Source organism: Podarcis muralis, chromosome 2 (assembly GCF_964188315.1).
Source record: "Podarcis muralis chromosome 2, rPodMur119.hap1.1, whole genome shotgun sequence".
Lineage (NCBI taxonomy): Eukaryota > Metazoa > Chordata > Lepidosauria > Squamata > Lacertidae > Podarcis > Podarcis muralis.
This window is the reverse complement of record NC_135656.1, coordinates 38,022,827-38,044,431: the sequence shown is the minus strand read 5'-3', so window position 1 is coordinate 38,044,431 and position 21,605 is coordinate 38,022,827. Positions and strand designations below refer to the sequence as shown.

At 42.4% G+C, this 21,605-nt stretch overlaps 1 protein-coding gene across 3 annotated transcripts in view; it reads left to right on the top strand.

Annotated features, from left to right (window-relative positions):
• Positions 1-21,605, top strand: part of GAS7 (growth arrest specific 7) — a 134,791-nt gene that overhangs the window by 75,497 nt on the left and 37,689 nt on the right. For all 3 annotated transcript variants that reach the window (XM_077924261.1, XM_077924263.1, XM_077924262.1), the window contains exon 3: positions 20,834-20,911. In XM_077924261.1, the coding sequence (XP_077780387.1) occupies positions 20,834-20,911 (78 nt within the window). The remainder of the gene's footprint in view (positions 1-20,833; positions 20,912-21,605) is intronic.

The window sequence follows — 21,605 nt, the reverse complement described above, 5'->3', positions numbered from 1 at the left end:
ACTTGATTTTTCTTCTTTATGGCTGAGGGCTGCTTTATGCAATTTATTTCTGCTCCAAGTGAAACAAGGCATAGTCTTCCGTGGGCACGTGTGTTTACATGGAGAAATGTGAAGTGTGGGCGATGGTTTACAGATATTATCAGTGGCAGTTCCCGTGTTTGTGGTGACAGAAAAAATTGCTTCTGAAATTCTAAGAATTGTTGCTGATTATATTCGTGATCCTTGCACATTTTAATTTCTCTGTGTACCTGGTTAAAGTCAGGTCTACTGGCACAGTGGAACCTCGGTTGTTGAATGCTTTGGAAGTCGAATGATCGAGGTTCCACTGTATAGCAATAAAAATGAATTATGTGAACTAGCTTTAGATTTGTTCAAACTTAAGATGCCTTTACAAGTCATGAATAAAATAAGTCAGTGGGTGGTGCGTGAACTAACATCTGCCTGGTCTCCTTGTTATGGGAGAGCGTATGTTTCTGTCAGTTGATAGGAGGCCAAACTGATAAAAGTGCGGCAACTTATCCATCTCATCTCACTGGGCAAACTCAACACATATTTACTGTTTGCATCTTGTGGTCAATATCAAGATTTTCCAATGTGAACTTGTGATTACAACTAAGACAAAGGGTGGGATTCCTAACGAACTTGTGCAAAAGAGCTCTCCCCTCTCTTTTTCCTCCCATGATCCCTGAAATTGGTTGGGCGCAGGTTCTGCAGAGCTCCTGACAAGCTGAAATACTTTCACACACAGAATAGTTCTGCCTTATATCTTTCTTCGGAGGTATGAAATAATAATTACTGCTGCTTTTATGCTGCCTTTTAGTTGAGTACCAAGAAACTATTCTGGTGTGCACAGTGTTTTCAGCAGAGAATGGTAATAAAATGATGGTGCCTTAATATCTATAGCTTTGTAGCATAGATAAATGTTTACTGGTTTGACATTTTCCTGGCATATCTTCACACTGGAGGGCTGTGGAAACCTAGTTAAGCCACATGTGTGAAAATCCACTGTGACCTATTGAGAACTGCGCTCAGCGTGCACTTAATGCAAATCTCCCCTGTGTGAATATATGGTGGGATGCAACTCAGCTTATACTTGAAGACTGGAGGTTTGCATGGGAGAAAGTAGATAAGAAAGAAGGACGGGGGCAGCGTGTCCCCTTTCACTGCTTGAGGCAAAATGAGAAGTGCCTCCCTTCTCTCCCTGCCCCTCTGCCACAGCACCACACACCAATGCTGCTGGCAGAAAAGTGGCACCAATTTCCAGCAAGATTTGCAGAAAATCAGCACTGATGCTGGCGGGGCAGGTGGGGCACCTGTGGTGTGCTGCCTCGGGGGCCTCCACTGCTTGATGCAGCTGCTTCACCCCACCTCTTGTGTGGGCCAGCCCTGGAGAGGAACCATCCATTCCTGGAGTGTCCTTTAACCTGGGCTGACCATCCCTCAGGTGCTAGCATGATACCCTCAGGGTTGCTGACCTCACTTCCTCCTCCTCCTCCTCCTCTTTTATCTTGGGAGAGGAGACATTTTTGGTCTGTCTCTTCTGCAGAGATGAAAGAACAAGCTAGTTAGCTCAGATCATGTATTTTCTTTAATAAACTTAGCTTACTTATGTATCTAAACTCAGCGGCTCGTTGTGATTGCGTCCAGGGGTAAAGCTCCACCAAGCAAGGATTCATTGTTAAGCTCAACTTCTGCTGATGCATTTGAACTCCAAATGCCATCAAGACAAGCATGTCTAAAGCAGGTACAGATCAGTAATGTTTCTCCAGAGCTCTCTCTCACACTGCAGTTTTCATAGTAGTGCACTTGGAGAATAAAGACCTCCTTTGATCTATTCTAACTTCTTCTTTTTTTTGGAAGAGTTTCCAAGGAGGTGATTGGGTTTTTAGTTCTGAGTTAGGAGCTCCTGGTGGGGTTCTTCAAATTATGCTTTCCTGTGGTTTTCTTGTAAAAGCAACTTCTTTAAAAACAACTTTTTAAAACAAGGGTAGCTTCAGTGTAATTACTTACATAGCATTCCTTTCCAAGGAGTTCAGGAATGTTACTTTAGCTGTCAGAGGTGAGTACCTTTGATCAAAGTCTAGTGGTGGCTCTTGCCATATCTACTCTGACTAAACCAGTACTGTGATCACACAGAGAGGGAGGGAGAGGGAGATGGAAATCTAGCCTGCTGTCTAGTTTCAAATATGGGGACGATTCCCCCCTCCCCCAGCCTTCTTGAGCTTAAATCCTCAGACTGCCAATTAATTAAAACAAAGAAGACTTATTGTTTGCCACCAATCCAGGTAAGATTCCCTTTAACCCTCTAGGCTACCTTGATTTCTCATAACAAAAAAAATTCCTTCCAGTAGCACCTTAAAGACCAACTAAGTTAGTTCTTGGTATGAGCTTTCGTGTGCATGCACACTTCTTCAGATACACTGAAACAGAAGTTGCCAGATCCTTCTATATAGTGAGAAGGTGGGGAGGGGTATTACTCAGAGGAGGGTGGGGATGGGTGATTGGCAGATAGCTGTGATGAGCCTGTTGACGACTATTAACGACTGCAGTAGGTCTTACAGGAAAAAGCAAGGGGTGAGAAGGTGAAAAATGGCTTTGTCATGTATAGTGAGATAAGAATCCAATGTCTTTATTCAGGCCAGGTGTCTCCATGGTTTTAAGTTTGGTAATGATTTGCAATTCAGCAGCTTCTCTTTCCAGTCTATTTCTGAAATTCCTTTGTAGTAAAACAGCTACTTTGAGATCTTGTATAGAATGTCCTGGGAGATTGAAGTGTTCTCCTACTGGTTTCTCTGTCTTGTGATTCTTGATGTCAGATTTATGTCCGTTTATTCTTTGGCGTAAGGTTTGGCCTGTTTGTCCAATATAGAGAGCTGAAGGACACTGTTGGCATTTGATGGCATACACAATGTTAGACGATGAGCAATTAAATAGTCCAGAGATGGTGTGTGTGATGTTGTTGGGGCCAGTAATGGTGTTGTCCGGGTGTATGTGGCAGCAAAGTTGGCATCTGGGTTTATTGCAGGCTCTGGTGCCAGTGTCCGAGATAATCTCAGAAACAACCCAGACATTATAATTAAAGAAGCAGACAAAGGTGGAGCTGTCGTCATCATGAACAAAACTGACTACATCCAGGAGGCTCACAGACAACTTTCCAATACCGCCTTTTACATAAAATTGGACTCAGACCCCACACAAGAATACAAAAAAGAACTGAACAAGATTGTTAAGGAGCTACCCCCACACATCCAAGAACAGATCCTCACCAACACACCAACAGAACCTCGACCAGGAACTTTCTATCTTCTACCTAAAATACACAAACCAGGAAATCCAGGACGCCCCATCATTTCAGGTATTGGCACTATCACAGTGGGTGTCTCCGGTTATATGGACACTGTTCTGAAACCATATGCCATCAGTGCTCCCAGCTATGTACGTGACACCACAGATTTCCTGAGGAAAATACAATCTTTAAATAATCTTCCCAACAACACTATACTAGCTACTATGGATGTGGAATCTCTGTATACCAACATCCCACACAACGATGGTTTACAAGCTATAAGGAACACCATTTCAGATAAAACCACAGCGGACTTTGCCACCAAACTCTGCCAATTTGTCCTTACCCACAACAACTTCAAATTCGGTGATGACCTGTTCCTTCAGATCAGCGGCACAGCAATGGGCACCCGCATGGCCCCACAGTATGCCAACATCTTCATGGCAGATTTAGAACGTTTCCTAAACTCCTACCCACTCAAACCTCTCTTGTACCTGCGATACATTGATGATATTTTTATCATCTGGACACATGGTCAACAGACCCTGAACACCTTCCACCAGAAATTCAATGATTTTCACCCCACAATCAACCTAACAATGAATCAATCTATGCAAGAAATACATTTTTTGGACACTACTATAAAAATACAGGATGGGCGCATAGACACCACCTTATACCGTAAACCAACTGACCGACAAACATATCTACACGCCTCTAGCCACCATCCCAAACATACCAAACAGTCCATTGTTTATAGCCAGGCACTACGTTACAGCCGTATCTGTTCCAATTCTACAGACAGAGACTCTCACCTAAGAGATCTACAGCAAACCTTTTTAGAACTAAAATACCCAGCAGATGAAGTTAGACAACAGATCAACAGAGCCAGACTGATACCCAGAGAGAACTTGCTGCAAGACAGACCCAAAAAAGAAAATAACAGAACTCCTCTAGTCATCACATACAGCTCCCAAGTTAAAACAGTACAACGCATCATCAGAGATCTACAACCTCTCCTGGACAATGACAGTTCTCTTTCTCAAGCTCTGGGAGGAAGACCTTTCATTGCCTACAGACAGCCACCCAATCTTAAACAACTCCTAACCCACAATAATACTACAACCAGACTTAACACGGACACTGGCACCAGAGCCTGCAATAAACCCAGATGCCAACTTTGCTGCCACATACACCCGGACAACACCATTACTGGCCCCAACAACATCACACACACCATCTCTGGACTATTTAATTGCTCATCGTCTAACATTGTGTATGCCATCAAATGCCAACAGTGTCCTTCAGCTCTCTATATTGGACAAACAGGCCAAACCTTACGCCAAAGAATAAACGGACATAAATCTGACATCAAGAATCACAAGACAGAGAAACCAGTAGGAGAACACTTCAATCTCCCAGGACATTCTATACAAGATCTCAAAGTAGCTGTTTTACTACAAAGGAATTTCAGAAATAGACTGGAAAGAGAAGCTGCTGAATTGCAAATCATTACCAAACTTAAAACCATGGAGACACCTGGCCTGAATAAAGACATTGGATTCTTATCTCACTATACATGACAAAGCCATTTTTCACCTTCTCACCCCTTGCTTTTTCCTGTAAGACCTACTGCAGTCGTTAATAGTCGTCAACAGGCTCATCACAGCTATCTGCCAATCACCCATCCCCACCCTCCTCTGAGTAATACCCCTCCCCACCTTCTCACTATATAGAAGGATCTGGCAACTTCTGTTTCAGTGTATCTGAAGAAGTGTGCATGCACACGAAAGCTCATACCAAGAACTAACTTAGTTGGTCTTTAAGGTGCTACTGGAAGGAATTTTTTTTGTTTTGACTATGGCAGACCAACACGGCTACCCATCTGTAACTTGATTTCTCATATAAAACCAAAGAAGAACAGAACGGGTTAGGCATGTAGGGCTCATTCACACAGGAGTTTATTATGGGTTTGAAGCTGCTGCTCTCTCCCCCATTCTCTCAGCAGCATCCTCCCAATGTCCTCATCCAAATGGCAGCCTGCACTTCTCCCCTATTAAATTCAGATTTTCCAATTTGCGCGATTTGTGGATAACCCCAGTAAGAGAAGAAAATGGCATGTTACCTGGCTGTGGGTGCAGTCAAGCTGTTTGTTTGTCTTACCCTGTGTTGATATTTCACTGGGTGCCTTCCAACGCTGCAACACTTAATTCCATTTTGCTTCCCGAAGGAAAATATGTAGCTTCTCTTTTTGTTTTGCTCAGGATGGCTCTTGCACAAAACAGCTGTATTAGAAATAAAATAAAATAAATTTGCCTGTTGCAGGTACAGGAGACGGGAAAGGAAAGGGGGAATAGACGGAAGCAGGAGACTTTCATACCAGTTCCTTGAAATCCTTGCCTGGCTTGGAGTGAAACGCTTACTTACTTAATTACTTACTTATTTATTGACTGCTGTTCTTTGGTATATTGTTGTTGTTTTTTTAAAGTGTGTCTACAGGAAAAGGCATGCCTGCACACATGTCTACAATGGACCTTGGTCAGGAAGTATTAATTGAGGGAAGGAGACAGTAACACACTGCGTGAATGCATCTCCCATCAGTGTGGATGGGGAAACTTTGAGATAGAAGTCACAGGCATAAAACTGAAAGCACTAACATGTGGGCTAAGGTGCACAGGTACACACATGGAGGCAGCAACCTCCATACTCGTTAATGCCCTAGTGTGGATACATCCATAGACAGGCACTGTGGGTTTAAATTCATAAGCACATTAGAAAACAGAGGGGGAAACAACATTAGGTAGGACATTGGAATCACTAGGTCTTCAAACACCTTTAGAAATGCCTTCCTAGAAAACGTTCAGTGCTGTAGGATTGAATAAAGTAGACCAGGCACTTGCTTCCATAGGTTATGCGATTCTAATACTGTAGTTCTGAGCGACTCCTGTGAGGTTTGGGCACAAGCTAGCTAGAGAACAAGGAAGCTTACTGGGCAATCCTCCTCCTTGCCATGTCAGTGGCCTTTGAAGTTCCAGTTTAGTGCCCAGATTATTCAGATTCAAAGCCCATTCTTGAATAATGAAAAGCTTCCAGCACTGGTCGAAGCGTTTTCCACCTTATGATGATGTTGGCCAAATAATATTGTATAAGAAGACAAGCAGCAAGAGCTTGTGAAAAAAAATCAATCTGGGATGTTTATACCAATAACAGGTTTCCATTATCTGTACTAATGCAGACTCTCTTATTCAATTAGTTTTCTTGGCTAGTAAACTTACTGAGCACTTATTGAATCTGTTTCTAACCCACCCTTCATCAGCTGATCTCAGGACAGGATACAATGCAAACAAATATTCCATTAGAAGAATTTAAATAAAACTGCATCCAATAAAACAAATAAAGGCCAGGAGAAATACCATAATTAAAACCACCAATCTTTAGAGGTTCACGCAGAGTGGGCGTCGCACTTCTAGCATTAAAAATGACTGGTTTAAATCTAATATCCTATGGATGCCTGGATGAGCAAATAAGTTTGTAATTGGTTCTGAAATGGGGGAGGGAGAGTGTTAGCACAAAATGTATATCAGAGGGAGGACATTTCAGAAATAGGGCTCATGGACACTTAAGTAGAGCTGCAATCCTAACCCCCTTTAGAATAATGGAATCATAGAATTGTAGAGTTAGAAGGTACCCCCTGGGTCCTCTAGTCCAGTGTTTCCCAACCTTGGGCCTCCAGCTGTTTTTGAACTACAATTCCCATCATCCCTGACCACTGGTCTTGCTAGCTAGGGATGATGGGAGTTGTAGTCCAAAAACAGCTGGAGGCCCAAGGTTGGGAAACAGTGCTCTAGTCCAACCCCCTGCAGTGCTACTTACCTGGTAGTAAGCCCATTGAATTCAATGGAGCTTATTTCCAAATATACGTGTTTTGAATTGTACTGCTAAAGACCTAACATATCATGCACATTGCTCATCTCCCTCAAATAGGAGCTTTCAATGGAAGGGTGGGAGCCCCATGGGAAAGATATGTGGTTGTCAGGAGGTGGAGCTCTCCTCTAGTTCTATTCTTCTTGACTTGACTGGTGAATCAGATTATGAGGTTTTGTCTGTTCTCTCACTGTGTTTTTGTGCTGGTGACTAACTTACAATGTCCCAGTGGGTTCATGAGAACCCATGATCTCATAAGATGCTGAGAGTGTTGCCCTGCCACAATCTTTACATCTTAACTAAAAGCAGAAGGTTTGAAGAGGGGAGAGAGTGACAGTCTGGTGATGATCTCTTTGGTACAGGGCGTATCCATGCTTCTTTAAGTGGAGCTGGCAGACTGCCCTCCTTCAAAAAGAGGCGTTTGGCTATATATAACAATGGGCCTAAGTTCTTCTTTCCTTGCAAGCTCTCTCAGCTATGAGGGACGTGGGTTTGAGTACAAATTGTTTCTGTTGCTGCTGCTGTCAATGATGTGTTATTTTATTGAGTCGCTGTACCACCTCCTAGGGAAGAGAGAGGAGACCTTTGATACTTTTGCACGCTTTATTCCAGCTAGTAGCTATGCTGGTGTGGCCTCTGCCATAGGCCACAGGAATAAAGCTGATTTCTGAAAGGTAACGGCTTTGTGCCTTTGCAGACTCGGTCTTCCCATATTAAAAATCATTATTCATAAAACGCCTCTTGTGATTTGTTGCTGTTGCTGTTCTTACTGCCCTTATTAGATGTGTTTTCAAAGCAGCTCTGTATGCTGTAATGCTCAAAATTCCCCAATACAGGCCAATATAAGCCTTCATCACTTTTCATATGACTTCAAATTATTTAGGATACAGGCTGCAAGTGGAGTTCCTTTGTTAGGAATAATACTGCGCTGATTGTTAAAAGAGTTCTGTAGAGCAGGCTTGCACTCCCCCTGAAGACTCAGGTTTGCAATGTTGGTGTACTCGCTCCTGGATGCCCAGTTGGCAATGCTGTTTCTGTTTGTTTGTTTGTTTAAAGCCATGCTCCTACCTGGATAAGGAATGTCCTAGCCATGGTCATTCATACCTCAATCAGGCTAGATTATCATAAAGCTCTGTGGGACTGCCTTTGAAGTTTTTCTCAGAAACTGCAAGTGGTATAGAATGTGATTGCCAGATTGTTGACTCAGGTGTTCCTGAGTGAATATAATAGGGCCTATTTCACAGCAACTTCACTGGCTCTTGGTTGGTTTGCAGCTCCATGTCCAAGTGCTGGCATTGATCTTTTAAAGTCCTTTGTGGCCTGAGTGTAGCTTGGTCCATAACCAACCTACCTGTACTGTGCTTCTAAGCACCTTCTCATATGCCCTGTTCCAAGTCCATCGACTATTGGCATTAAAGCAGAGGGCTATCCAGGATCCAACCATCCTGACGATGGAACCAAGAATAAGGAACTTCCACCTGGCTTGCTATACCTCCTGTATATACATCATTAGAGACTAGACTTCTAATGCGGTGCTTTTTTAGAAAGCCCTTTAGGACTCTTAACTTTGGTATTTTTGTGTTTGTGTTTCATTGGTTGTTTCCTGCTGCTGGATCTAATTAATTATCAGTTTCCTGTTGTGTTCCACTGTTTACTTTATGTGGTTTGGTTTATTTACTTCTGCAGCATGGAACATGTTAGCAGACCAGTAGACACGATGTAAATTTTTAATAAATAAAAATGCTTGTCATAGCAAAAACCTACAGCCAGATTGCAGCCTCTTCTGTAATATAGCCTTCAGGGCTTAGCTGCAATATATAAATTAAGCAGGCCATCTGAACTTTTTTAAAAACAAAAGGTGCAGTTCAACGGCACAACTCTATAACAGCATGGGGGAACAAACACCCATTGTGTTTCTCAGATCTGGCATACAGAATGCACTCCTTTTCTTTTTATCCAATTCTCTGCAAAGCACCATGTATATAATGGCATATGCTTTTAGTAATATTTATATTAATATTTGTATTTTCCCCAATTGATTTATGCGAAAATGCTGTGGTCCAAATTGGATGTCATAAATTTTCATTTTTTATCACGGTGAACTGTTTCTTCAAATTTTTATTATTTTGGAACTTTTCTCCCATATATACGTTGTAATCGTATTTTTGTGCTGATCACTGTGGCTTTTGGCTAGGACTGTAAAGTAAAGTGGGGTTGGGGGGAGCAGATATACATAATAAATAATGATGATAGCATTCCAGTAATAACACACTTTGTTAAATAAATAGTTTATGAAATGCTAAAATATGTGCATACTCATGAATACTGCCAAGCGCAGTCCATAACTCGGCTCCTGCCTGTGATAAAACTGACAGAGGAATTGACTAGCTCAGATTTAACAGCTAAGTTGTTCTGCCCAAATTGTTTGTCTCAATGGGATGCCAGTTTTTTCACCCATTTCAGCTACATGGTCTTTCTCATATGCCTTTCCGGCTAGAAACCAGAACTAATTAACAGGTATGATATTGTATTACAGGTTTCTTTCTTTGTTAAATTTTGGCCCAAAAGAAAGAAAGAAAGAAAGAAAAAGACCCAGACATGCCTTACAAAGAATACATGAAAAATTTAAATGATACAATAAAATACAACTTACAACAAATTTAAACAAGCAATAACGTTTACAGTTAAATACCTTACACACAAATAATGCAACTTTCCCTGGACCTAAAAGCAAACATCAGTCCCACAAATATTCCAGAAAGAACCCTCGCCCCCAATTTACCTGGTAGAGAAGTGCGCAGGTATAGTGGAAATCCTCACCCTTGATTGTCACCAACAAACAGCAGCTCCTTATATGTTTCCCAGGCAAGGTGATGGTGTGGTGCAGAGCCCATCATCCCAAATGCAGCTTTATAAACCTGTATCTGAATAAAGAAAAATCATACCTAACATTGGTCTAACATTGCAATGTAACTGCTACAATTTTAGTGTATAAAGCAGTGGAACATTTCTGCAGGTTGTTGGCTATTCGCACATCATGGTAAACCACAGTTTATAGTTTTCCTTCCATACACCAGTCATACCCTCACGTAACATGGAAGAGGGATGGGAAAGAAGCCACAATCTATGGCTTAGTGTTGAGTCTGAACTGGGAATAATGGCTTGTTTTGCTCCAAATCTGGAGGCAGGAATTATTCTTGACCTAACGATCCTGGTTTGGTGGAAGAAAACAAGCCACAATCCCCAGTTTGAATGTAATGCTAACACAACCAGTTTGTTCATGGTAAACCATGGCAGTTTTGGAACGTGCCCTACATACTTGCTTTTCTTCAGTACTCAAACACTTAGCACCAACAACAAGGGAGAGAAAAACCCTTGGCCATCCCTCTGGAACAAGGCTATCTGAAGAAACACCTCTGCTATAGAGGTATATTTCTACTACCTAGTGCTACAAAAGCACTGAGACTGCTGTGAGACCCCTGCAACCCTGTGCTTTCGAAAGCTTTTGAGTGGATAGACTATGATGATGATATCCTGGAGATGACATACATGGACGACAGCCTTGTGATGAGAAGGTATTACAGAGCAACTCAAAGACCATGCTCATTTGACAGAGAGCCCCTTAGAGGGAGATAGGTCAGACATTATGAAAGAGACAGATGTATGTAGGAAGAACCTTAGGCCCTCCAGAGATGGATAGGCGGCGTGATCTGTCGAGGGAGGAGGGTGTTGGGAAGCCCAGAGCCAGAAGGGAGTGGGAGTAGAAATATGGAAGAGAGAGCTGGGTTAAAGGGTTCCACGGTGACGATAAGCAATATGTGAGCAGGCTCTGTCATTCTTGGGCTTGTCTTCCTGCTGTAGCTTTTCTTGTCATCACAGCCGTGAACTCCAGTGATACGTAGACAAGACAGGGACAAATGACACCTAAATGCAAAAAGCTGTGGTCCCTTAGACGGGGGATACATACAACCCCACTCCCAACTTAGCCAACGTTAGAGGAGGAAGCAGAATCATGCTAGCTTTTCGCACTGACCAGCCACGTCCCTTCAGCAGCTCTGCTTTTGGCCTCAGTGTCAACAGGTCCCATATGAGTAGGACTCTTCCTTGGCCAATCAGAATCCCCCTTCAGGTAGAGCAGCCATATGTGCAAAGTGCCTGTTCTTACTGAAGCCAAGTGTGCAGCCACCAGGCTGGCTGGCGCAGCTCCTCTCTTCCCCTTTTCCCAGTTTGTGCATAGCGCTGTGTGTCTGAACACCCTTATTATCTCTTGCTTAGGAGCTGCTTAGCCTCCCATAGAGGTGCATCTTCTGGAATCCACTGTATCGGTTGTTTTCCGTTTCATCTTACATAGTTATTTTCTCGTAATTTTCTCACTTCCTGTGCTTTGATACTGCCCTGTGCCCGAGTTCCCTAGGAGTTAAGTAGCATCTGAAATAATTCACAGGCTTGCCAGATCAGGTGAATAGAGCTATTAGTATAACATGTATTGACTTTGGGGAGAGGGGGAAAACAAAACCAGCCACCAGCAACCTGTATTTGTGCCAATTGTCTATAAGGCTTTTTTTTCTGGAAAAGCAAACTGATTGACTTCTTCTATTCTGAGAACTGTAATTGTGGACTGCCTTGTTATTTTAGTTACTGCCAGTATATGGCAGTGTAACACTGCAGGGTTGGCAAGGATTCTTATGTTACATAACAGCAAGTCAGGGATGCCAGTTCCTTTCATCTTTTCATGTGTAAGAATTAAGGATGGATCAGCTGTATGATTTCCTTTCTGAAAGCATGAAAATATAAGGCTGTGGGTGTTGGTTTTTTGTGTTTTTTTTGTGGCAGGAGAGGATGATTTTCTGCAACAATTTCGCTGCCTGCAACTTACACAAAGAAACAGATTTGCTTTTGTTAAATATTTCTAAATACTAAATCAGTAGTTTTATTAAAATCAGTCATATCAGATTAATATGCCTCCCTCCCTAAAATCTGGATTTTGCATCATTGCTTGGTGTGTTTTTTTAATATTGACTGTAAAGGATAAGAATGTGCAAATATTTAGCACTGACAACTAAAACACAGAAACTTAAAAGCAGAATGTCCATGATTCATTTGTACTTTAATGAAATTCAGTTAACATGATTTTCACAAATATTGGAAACATGACACTGGTCCACAGCTGATGGACATATTGCGCTGCTTCTGTGGAACCATTTGTGAAGCTCCTGCTGCAAACTTGGTATCTTTTATTGGAGATGACTAGTTGTTTATGACAATTTTAATTGACTCTCATCATATTATAGGTCAGCAGGACAATACCTGAAAGTCAAGTTGGCATAACATTCCCCCCCGCCCTGCACTATGTTGGCATACCTCAGTCTTTCCAAAGACTTATGCAGCCTGTTGCTGGAATTCTGGCAGGACCATGATATATTTGTTTATTTATAAAACAAACCTTTCAAAACAGTATGTTTTCAATAGCAAAACAAAATCCAAACTCTCTTTATCAAGCAAGACATTTTGGATTGTGTAAAGCAGGTGCGGGGAGCTTGTGGCCCTCCAGATGTTGTTTGGCTACAGATTCCCCATCCCTGGTCTGGCCTTATAGGAGCAAGTTCAGATTATGCCTATGAACCCACTTTGGGGGAAGGAGGCAGAGGATGTTAATCATTAGAGAGGAGAGGAATCGCTAGGTCCCATTCCAAAATGGTTTGACAGTTGCCAAACATGGGAGTTGAGAGCAGCCCGGGGGGGGGGTGTCATCCTGGGCAGGGCCAGTGCAGCCATTAGGTGGGTTGAGGCTGCCGCCTCAGGCAGCAGAAGCCCCTGAGGCAGCACCCTTGGGGGTGCCCTGCCAGTACACGCCACCTTTGGCTCTGCTGTTGGGCGAGTTCTTGGCGATTCCGCCAGAGATCTCACCCGAAATTGCTGAAATATTGGCTGATATCGGCGTTCCTTCTCTGCCAGCGGTGGAGGTGGAAGGGTGGGTGGTGCAGGCAGCAGGATCAGGTGCAGAGCTGTCTTAAGCATATGCAGCACTGGGGTGCAAAGATCTGCCACGCGCGTCCTCTCCCCAGGTTGCCCAGTCCCAGGTGCGCAGGAGGGCGGAGTCGGCCAGCCGCCTCAGCATCTCGCTGGCTTGGTCGCCCCCGAACTCGTGGCTCAGAGCCGCCTGCAGCAGAAGAGCCTGCTGTGGTGCTCCAACCGACGGGCGGGCTCTTCCTCTGACTCAACTCTCGGGCCCCGGACTCACCGCCTGGCGCCCCTGAGAGCCCGGCGCCTAGGTGCCCCACACCCCTAGCACCTATGGGTAAGACGGCCCTGATCAGGTGTTGCGGTGCGGGTGGCAGCCATCGCTGCAGCAGCAGGGCAAGGTAGTACTTCCTGTTTCACCTCAAGTGGCAAAGCAGGACGTGCCACCCCTGATCTGTGGTCTTGACTAGGCCTCTCTGAGTTGTGGAGCTGCGCTGAGGTGAGGTGAGCATAGCATGGAATAGAATTGGCTAGGAAGGCTCCTCAGAGAGTGCAAACCATTACCTTTGAGGACCACTTCCTATGGAAGCCTCTGTAGTTGCTCCCTTGGAGCAGCAACTCCATTCACAGTTTGTAACTTGGGTCATGGCTCCTCACTCTTCATGTGAAACCTAGTGGCTCTCATTGCACCTAAACTGCACTTCTTTAAGAGCATGAAATACGCTAAATAAAATGTAAACGTATATTTAAACATTAATTACAAATATGTCCAGAGAGACAAGCTTCTAGTTGCTGCACCTAAGGTACCTAAGTATATTTTAATTTTTGACAGTTGGGGAACTAGTGTCAGAATTAATTGGGAAAATAGAAACCATTGACATTGTAGTAAGCAAAATGAAAACTTTATTATCTGGGCTTAGAAACAGTATGTAGACTTTGGATTTATCGTGCAGAAACAGAAGAAATTCAATTTTTAGGGACAGAGCTCAGAGAATAAATCTTTAATATAATTAATTTGGATAATCAGACTTTATAATATTATTGAAGAACTCGGTCATATTTCATCGTTGTATACAGTAATTGTCATAGTGGGGGGAAATTAACCATCCTTATTTATTCATTAGTTTTCTATCCTGTGCTGTCCCAGTAAATAATACATTTTTGAACATTCTAGCATAACTCATGTTGAGTGAATGATCCTTAACTTTTTTTCTGAAAAAGAAAAAACTTTATTGATAGTTTGCACAAATAGAAATAGATGAGATGGTAAAGGTGACAATGGCAAAATGGGTCATAGATATTGGTTACAACATAGAATTGTTCGTATTGGAAAAATTATGGGGGGAAACCATAAATTTCTCTACCTGTTATCTTATTAAGGAAAACCTACAAAAGATGATGTACTGTTGGTACTTGACACCAAGCGAATTAGTGGAAATGTATTTTTAAAAAGGGTCTAATTTATGCTGGAAGTGCCACAAGATGGAGGGAACCCTGATCCATATGTGGTGGTCATGTAAATATGTTAGAGAGTATTGGGAAATGATCCACACAGAATTTAAAAAATATTCTAAAACCCACATTTCCCAAAAGACCAGAGGCCTTTCTGTTAGGGATAATAGGTAATGACATTCCAAAAAAGGCACTCAATATTTTTCTGTATGCAACTGCTGCAGCTAGAATAGTATATGTCAAAAAGTGGAAAGAGGAAGAAATAACCACAAAGGAAATTTGGTAGAACAAATTGATAGAATACAAAGAATTAGTAACCATGACCGCAAAACTAAGGATGATTTAAAGACAAGAGAAGAGTGGAAGTGTTTTGGAGATTATTTTAGAGGATACAATATACAATTTAATCTACAAGTAGGAGTTAACATATGAGCAGTAGATAGCATCAAAAGAGGAAGACTTGAAGTGGTAATGGGTGAAATATCAGGATATGCAGCAGATGAAGATTTCCCTAGAATACCACAGAGAGATGGATTGGGAAGTCTTAGGAAAAGAGATAAGTGATGGATACTGTACGATATGTGCATAAAAGCTGTTAAAATTTCATAAATAAAAGTCTGAAGAAGAAGAAGAAGCTTTCGGTGATAAACCCATATACCAAAGAAAAGAAATAGGGTTTTTTTCCAAAAAAATTTTTTACATATCTGTTCCTTGATTTTGTATGCGTGTCTGCGAACAATCTTCAGTTTCATTCATTGATACAGCAGGCAGAAGAATCTGAGGAAAGTGAGAAGCTGGAGAAATAGAAGGCTGTGTTATATAAAGGCTGTGTCACCATTTTGCAGGAACAACGTCTTTGGTAGACGGCCAGATTTCACACCTGTGGCAAATGCCTGAAAATGTTAGCATTCTTCAGCACTTGAGAACTCTTTATTTCCAACATCGCATCTTAGGAGCACCCCCTCTTTAATAATCTAGTCAAATACAGTAAAACAGCTATAATCACTAACATTACTAGCTGTGACTCTTTTAGCCACAAGACCTGAAGCAATGTGAATTGGTTGTTTAACAGTGTTGCTGCAAATCACTGCTTTTAAAAAGCATTTCATTCATCATTCTGAAAAAGAAAATGTTTCATAAGAGCTTTTCTCAGACCATCTCCCCTCCTGCAGTTCCTAGTTTTTCTCTATATTGGGCCTCTGGATAAAAAAATGTGTGTTCAGAACAAAACAGATTCCTCATTATTCCACACCTCCTGAATCTCATATCTCTAGGCATCTTACAATAAACTGTCACACGGAGCAATGCAGAGCATTTAAAATTTATATTTAGTTACAGCTTGACCTGTTGGTTTAGCTTAAGTGTGTTTGGATTGGGATCACTAGTCATAATGGTGCAGAAAGATGATGCTGTGCACACTTCGTCATGTGGTTTATTCATCAGCAATTTGTCACTTTTAAATTTTCCACCTGGGGTTTTTCCCCCGCGCATATTTTACTGCTTTTTGTTGCAAAGCCTTGAGTAACTAATACCAGGGGAAGTATTATTATTATTATTATTATTATTATTATTATTATTATTAACCTTTCTCTTCCCCAAGGCAGAAACTGTACAGGCATGATATGTGCATGGGATGAGGGGAGATGTAACCCTAGAAATCAGCAATTTCCTATACAATTAGTCACAATAGCATTCCTATTTCTTAAAGCAAATTAACACCTGTTTTCCCTGAACCTTCTGGGCAGGTACTATCTGAGTTCTGTACAACTGTGCTTGGTAGCAGTTGCTGCGCTCCCACATTTCAGAGAAACCATGACTGATATTCCATCTCTCTGGATATGAGTTGCTGGGTGCCTTTTCCCTTTCCTCCTTCTATTGCAGAATGCACACACAAAGTGCTAATGCTTCCATGGTTTAATCAAACAGTTGTGTACTCTGCACTGCTGCGAAACCCCTGATGACTCACTGTTGCCATCCTCACATTATGCAGGCATTCCAAACAAGCATAAAATAAAAGCCATAACACAAGACAGCAAAATAGGAAATGGGATGCTAAGTAAAATAGAACACAAAAAATATTATACTTGCTAATTGCCTGCCTTCAATGCTGGTTTATATTTTTAAACCTCATCGACTAATAATTTGCACTTGAATCAACACAATTTCTGCACCACATAGGGTGATGATTTTTTTTAAAAATGTGAATATTCAGTTGAGGGAATTCTAGGAGAGAAGGGGGAAATTATATATCTTTTCCTTTTCCTTTTGGTAGGAGAGCCAGGACGAGGTGTGTGTATGTGAACCAGATAGCTACAGACTAGTTAGCTTGTACAACATCCAGGCCAGTATCCTTGAAAAGGGCTGCAATTAAGAAAACTATGCATAGAGACCATACTTTTTATAAGGAAAATGCTTGCACACAAGCAATTTTGCATTAGTATTTTATAAGGACTACAAGCTTAATTGGTCACTTACTATGTAGATGAATTCAACTTTGGGGTCAATTTGCAATTTATGTTACTGTCTTTATGCAGCCTTTCTCAACCTTGGGACCCCACAGGTTCTTGAACTACAGCTCCCATCATCCCTGACCACAGGCCAAGCTGGCTAGGAATGATGGGAATTGTAGTCCAACAAACCCAAGGTTGTGAAAGGCTGGTCCTATGTGTGACTGGTGTGTCTTGCTACATGGATTGCATTGCGTTCCTGTTTTGACTGATCTTTGAACTCCAGTAAAAGCTGTGTTTTATTCAAAACCTTCTTTATGTGAGTAGAAAGCTAGCAAGTACAATTATGACACATGATGACTTGATTGATGACTCATCCGCCACAAATATGCTGTAGTTTGGGAAGGAAATGAACACATCTGATCCGGAGGATTTTGTGAATCATCCCTTAGGCCATAAGGTGCTTTGGAACCCTGTGAAAGGGATTCCGTTAGGTGACTGGGACAAGCTGTAATGATGTCGTGTGATTGACAGGTGAGCTGCTCCACCCACCTGCCAGAGTTGGTGTTACGGGAGCCAAAAAAGATTCCCCAACCCTGTGTTAGGGAATTTCCAGGTGGATCTTGTCTTTCAGTGCCATATTTGCTTTAACCTTGATTCAGTGTCAGTGATGTTTTGGCTCGCTTAGAAGGAACTTTGGTGCTGATGATATCAAATCTCATGTTTATCACTTTAGATAATGGAAGAGTCCTTAGCTTCGTGATAGTGTCACTGCATACTTGTTTCTTCCCTGGCATTTTTAAATAAAAGGATTTTGGGCCCCGGAGAGCTGTTTCCAATCACGAGTACTATGTATTGGAGAGATTCATTGCTTTATTTATTTTACTGCTTTATAAAAATGTATTTATGCCAAGGTGTGCACTATTGCAGCATAGTACAGAAGCAATAGAATTATTGGTATAAAGCATCTCTTAATTAAATGTAAAGAAAAAGATGTGTGTAAAGAAAAAGATGTGTGTTATGTTGAAGCCTCGAGGGAAGTAAGAGGGTCACAAAACAATATTGCTGTAGGTAGTAGGGTAGCCTTGCTAGTAAACATCACTTTAAAAAAAAGAAGTTAAAATACTACGGGTATTATAAGGAAGAGGAGCAGAGTTGGAGGAACCACCGGCCAGGGAAGCTGAGCTGTCGCGTGTGATGGTGCCGAGTGGTTGTGCCACATCGGAGGAGACAGGAACGTGTTGGCAACTTAGCTCCTCCCTCTCCTGCAGTGGAGGGGAAGCAGTCCCTGGCCCACGATGGTGGAGGCAGGAAGAGGAGGAGCCACTAGTCATGGAAGCCAAGTTGCCATGTGATGCCCAGAGACCCTGCATGCAACGGTGTCACGCCTGATGTCTGGGCATTGCGTGACGTTGTTGTGCACGCACGACCGGCCCATCCACCCCCATCTCATTCCCAAGTCAATGCTTCTGCAAGGAATTGATAAACTAGGATGGAAAACACATTATCCCACTTGCAAGAGTGCAGAGAAGCAGTGATATCCCTGTAACTAATGCAGAGCTTTGAGAAGAAGCACCTGAATCCTGTGTCGCAACTGAGTGAGAACTCCCCAATTACCGTGCACACCTACATGCAACTATCAATTGCAAAGCGTTCTGATTTTTAAAGAAAGAATTACTACAGCATAAAACCAGTGGTACACAAATGAGAATGTTGTAATGGTATCACGAGGCAGCCTGCAGTGCAGTACCCTAAGCTGGCTTTGCGGGCTTCACAGATCAGCCATTGGCACAAATCCTTTAGTGAGGAAAGAGGAATGTGCAGAAAACAGAATAATCACAAAGGGCTATGCAGAGAAAATTGGTAGGAGAGGGCAAAGAGGAGTTTAGCAGGTGTAGTGACAATCTGCCCCGGATGCCTGGTTTGTAGTTTCAGGTGTAGCTGCTGACCGCTTACCCCCAGCCCAGCCCTGATGTCACATGTTTCCTTACCTTTGAAACCCTATTCTCGTGGGGTCTAGGTGAGGTTTGACCCATTAATGCATTATTATTTTTTAACTTCTCCATGCTGCCTCCCTGTGCAATGTGTCCCACAGTATAAGTTAATGTAGTTTTTGAGAATCAGCTTGAAAATTAGCTTGATGTGTTGCTTGCAGTGCTCCTTCTCACGTACTTCATGCTTGACCTGCACAGAGCCAGAATACAGAAGCTGTAGGCATTAGAGAAATCATTTTTCTACCTGCAGTCATAAAAAGAACACAGCACTGCATTGCTTGCAGCCCAGCAATTGACTTTGCCTTGTCTGTGGTTTTGCCTCTAAGCAGAGCTAATTCAAAGTTACAGCACCACCTACCGTTGGAGACTATCATTTGAAAGTGGCTGCTGTGATTCCTTGTTTAACTCTTGCTTGTTGCCCAAATCTCCCCATGCATCATGAAAACCTGAAGGATGCAAAACCTAAAAGAATCTCCTTCCTTCCTTCCTTCCTTCCTTCCTTCCTTCCTTCCTTCCTTCCTTCCTTCCTTCCTTCTTTTCTATGTTCATACTGTATATCTAAATAGAAAAGTAAGAGACATTTACTCAATCTGCAATCCATTTGTTGAATGGATGCAATTCAGTGTAGGGGGGAAATACGTTCCAAAGAAAAGGAGAAAAGAAATATGACTTCCAATGAACTTTGTGTGTACATCTCTTTTATACTGGCAGCAGCAGTGTACACTGAAAAACAGTCTTTCTGTTAACCTCCAACATGTATTAAACCCTGATTGTAGTTACTTGTGGTGAAGGGAAGATAGATACTCTGCATGTGGTCAATCTGCTCTTTACTCTGCATATTCCATGGGTTGTAAAACAAAATTCAAGGCCTTGGCTCTGATGAATAGTGACTCAAATTAATGATCTGCTGCTGTGAGCCAAATGTAATGTTAACTGTTAAAGCCCTGTACAGCCAAGGGCCTGGATACTTGAGGAATCTCCTTTTCCCACCCACGGACCTGTCCATACATTGAGATCTTTAGAGAAGGCTCTCCTGGTTGTGTGCTACAGCCTCCCGAAGTTCACGCCGTGGCATTCTGAAGAAACTTCTCCATAGTGGGGCCTAAATTATAGAATTCCCCTCACCTCTGAAATAAAGGAGGGAGCACTTACGGATTTTCAGTGCCTACTAATGTCTTATCTGTTGACTTTGGGCAATTGATGGAAATTAGTACTGATCTTGAGGTCATACGTTACCGTCTTCTGATTTTATTGCTGGAATTTCTTATTGTGTTTTTAATATGCTGATAGTATCACAGCCGTCTCTTGGATTTCTTCTAGCAATGAATAATGGATAATAAATACTTTAAATGAAATAAATACAAATTAAGCCTCTTCTGATAATAAGGTTGCTGAGTATCATAAAGGCACATCGAAATGGGACTTTCAGCTTTTCTGACTATCACAGACTGGGTGCTCCAGTTGTACACACCTGATAGGTATGAAACCACAGTGGTGTGTTGCTGTGGAGTGGCTTCCTCCAGTAAGTGTGAGGATTGCCCGAGGGGAAAGCTTCCAGCTGAGCACGCTCTTAAGTGATGCCATCTGAAAGGATTGCCCTTAAGTTGGGGAGCATTATATAAAGCAGCACAGAACAGGAGTTAACCATCTCTTATCTGATAAGGGTGGACATTTATTTGGTCCACTTTTGGGGGGGGGGCAGACAGGAAATCTTTCTTGTATATATTTGTGATTCTGACTGCACTGACATCAATGTTGTTTTTGAACAGAGACTACTTGGGAGCGGCCAAGCAGTGTGCCCGGGACACCAAAGAGCCCTGTGACACAGAAGAACTCCTTGCCTACAGGTAGGGGCAAATTAGGCGGCGCGCATTAGATTTCCTGAAATAAACACACATACACTCTTCACGGTTTGTACCAAAGTGGCTAATATCTGTGACATCTCCATTGACTGGTATTTAAAGTGTTGCTTGGAGGGTAGTGCATGGTCAAGTTATGGCACATGAAGGACATGTTTTTTTTTCTATACTTCCGTGCGATCTCTCCTGGCTATCAACCATGTGCTTATATAAGTCTATGATGCTGATCTTTGAGAGCCAACTGCAGATTTTAGCAACGAGAAAGGCGAGGGGATGCTTCTAGATCAGTCATTAGTTTCTTTCTACCATGCAATTCTGGTTTTGTTTTTACAAATGGTGTCACAGCATCCTATCCTTTCTGAGTAAGAGAATGGTAATACACCCAAAGTCCCCTACAAAATGTGGTGGGGGGGGAGCCTGATAAGCTAAAATTGATGAATTACAGGTCGGCGGCTTGAATCCCCGCAACGGGGTAAGCTCCCGTTGCTCAGTCCCTGCTTCTGCCAACCTAGCAGTTTGAAAGCATGCCAGTGCAAGTAAATAAATAGGTACCGCTCCAGCGGGAAGGTAAACAGCATTTCCATGTGCTGCTCTGGTTTCGCCAGAAGCGGCTTAGTCATACTGGCCACATGACCTGGAAAAACTGTCTGTGGAAGCGGACAAATGCCGGCTCCCTCAGCCT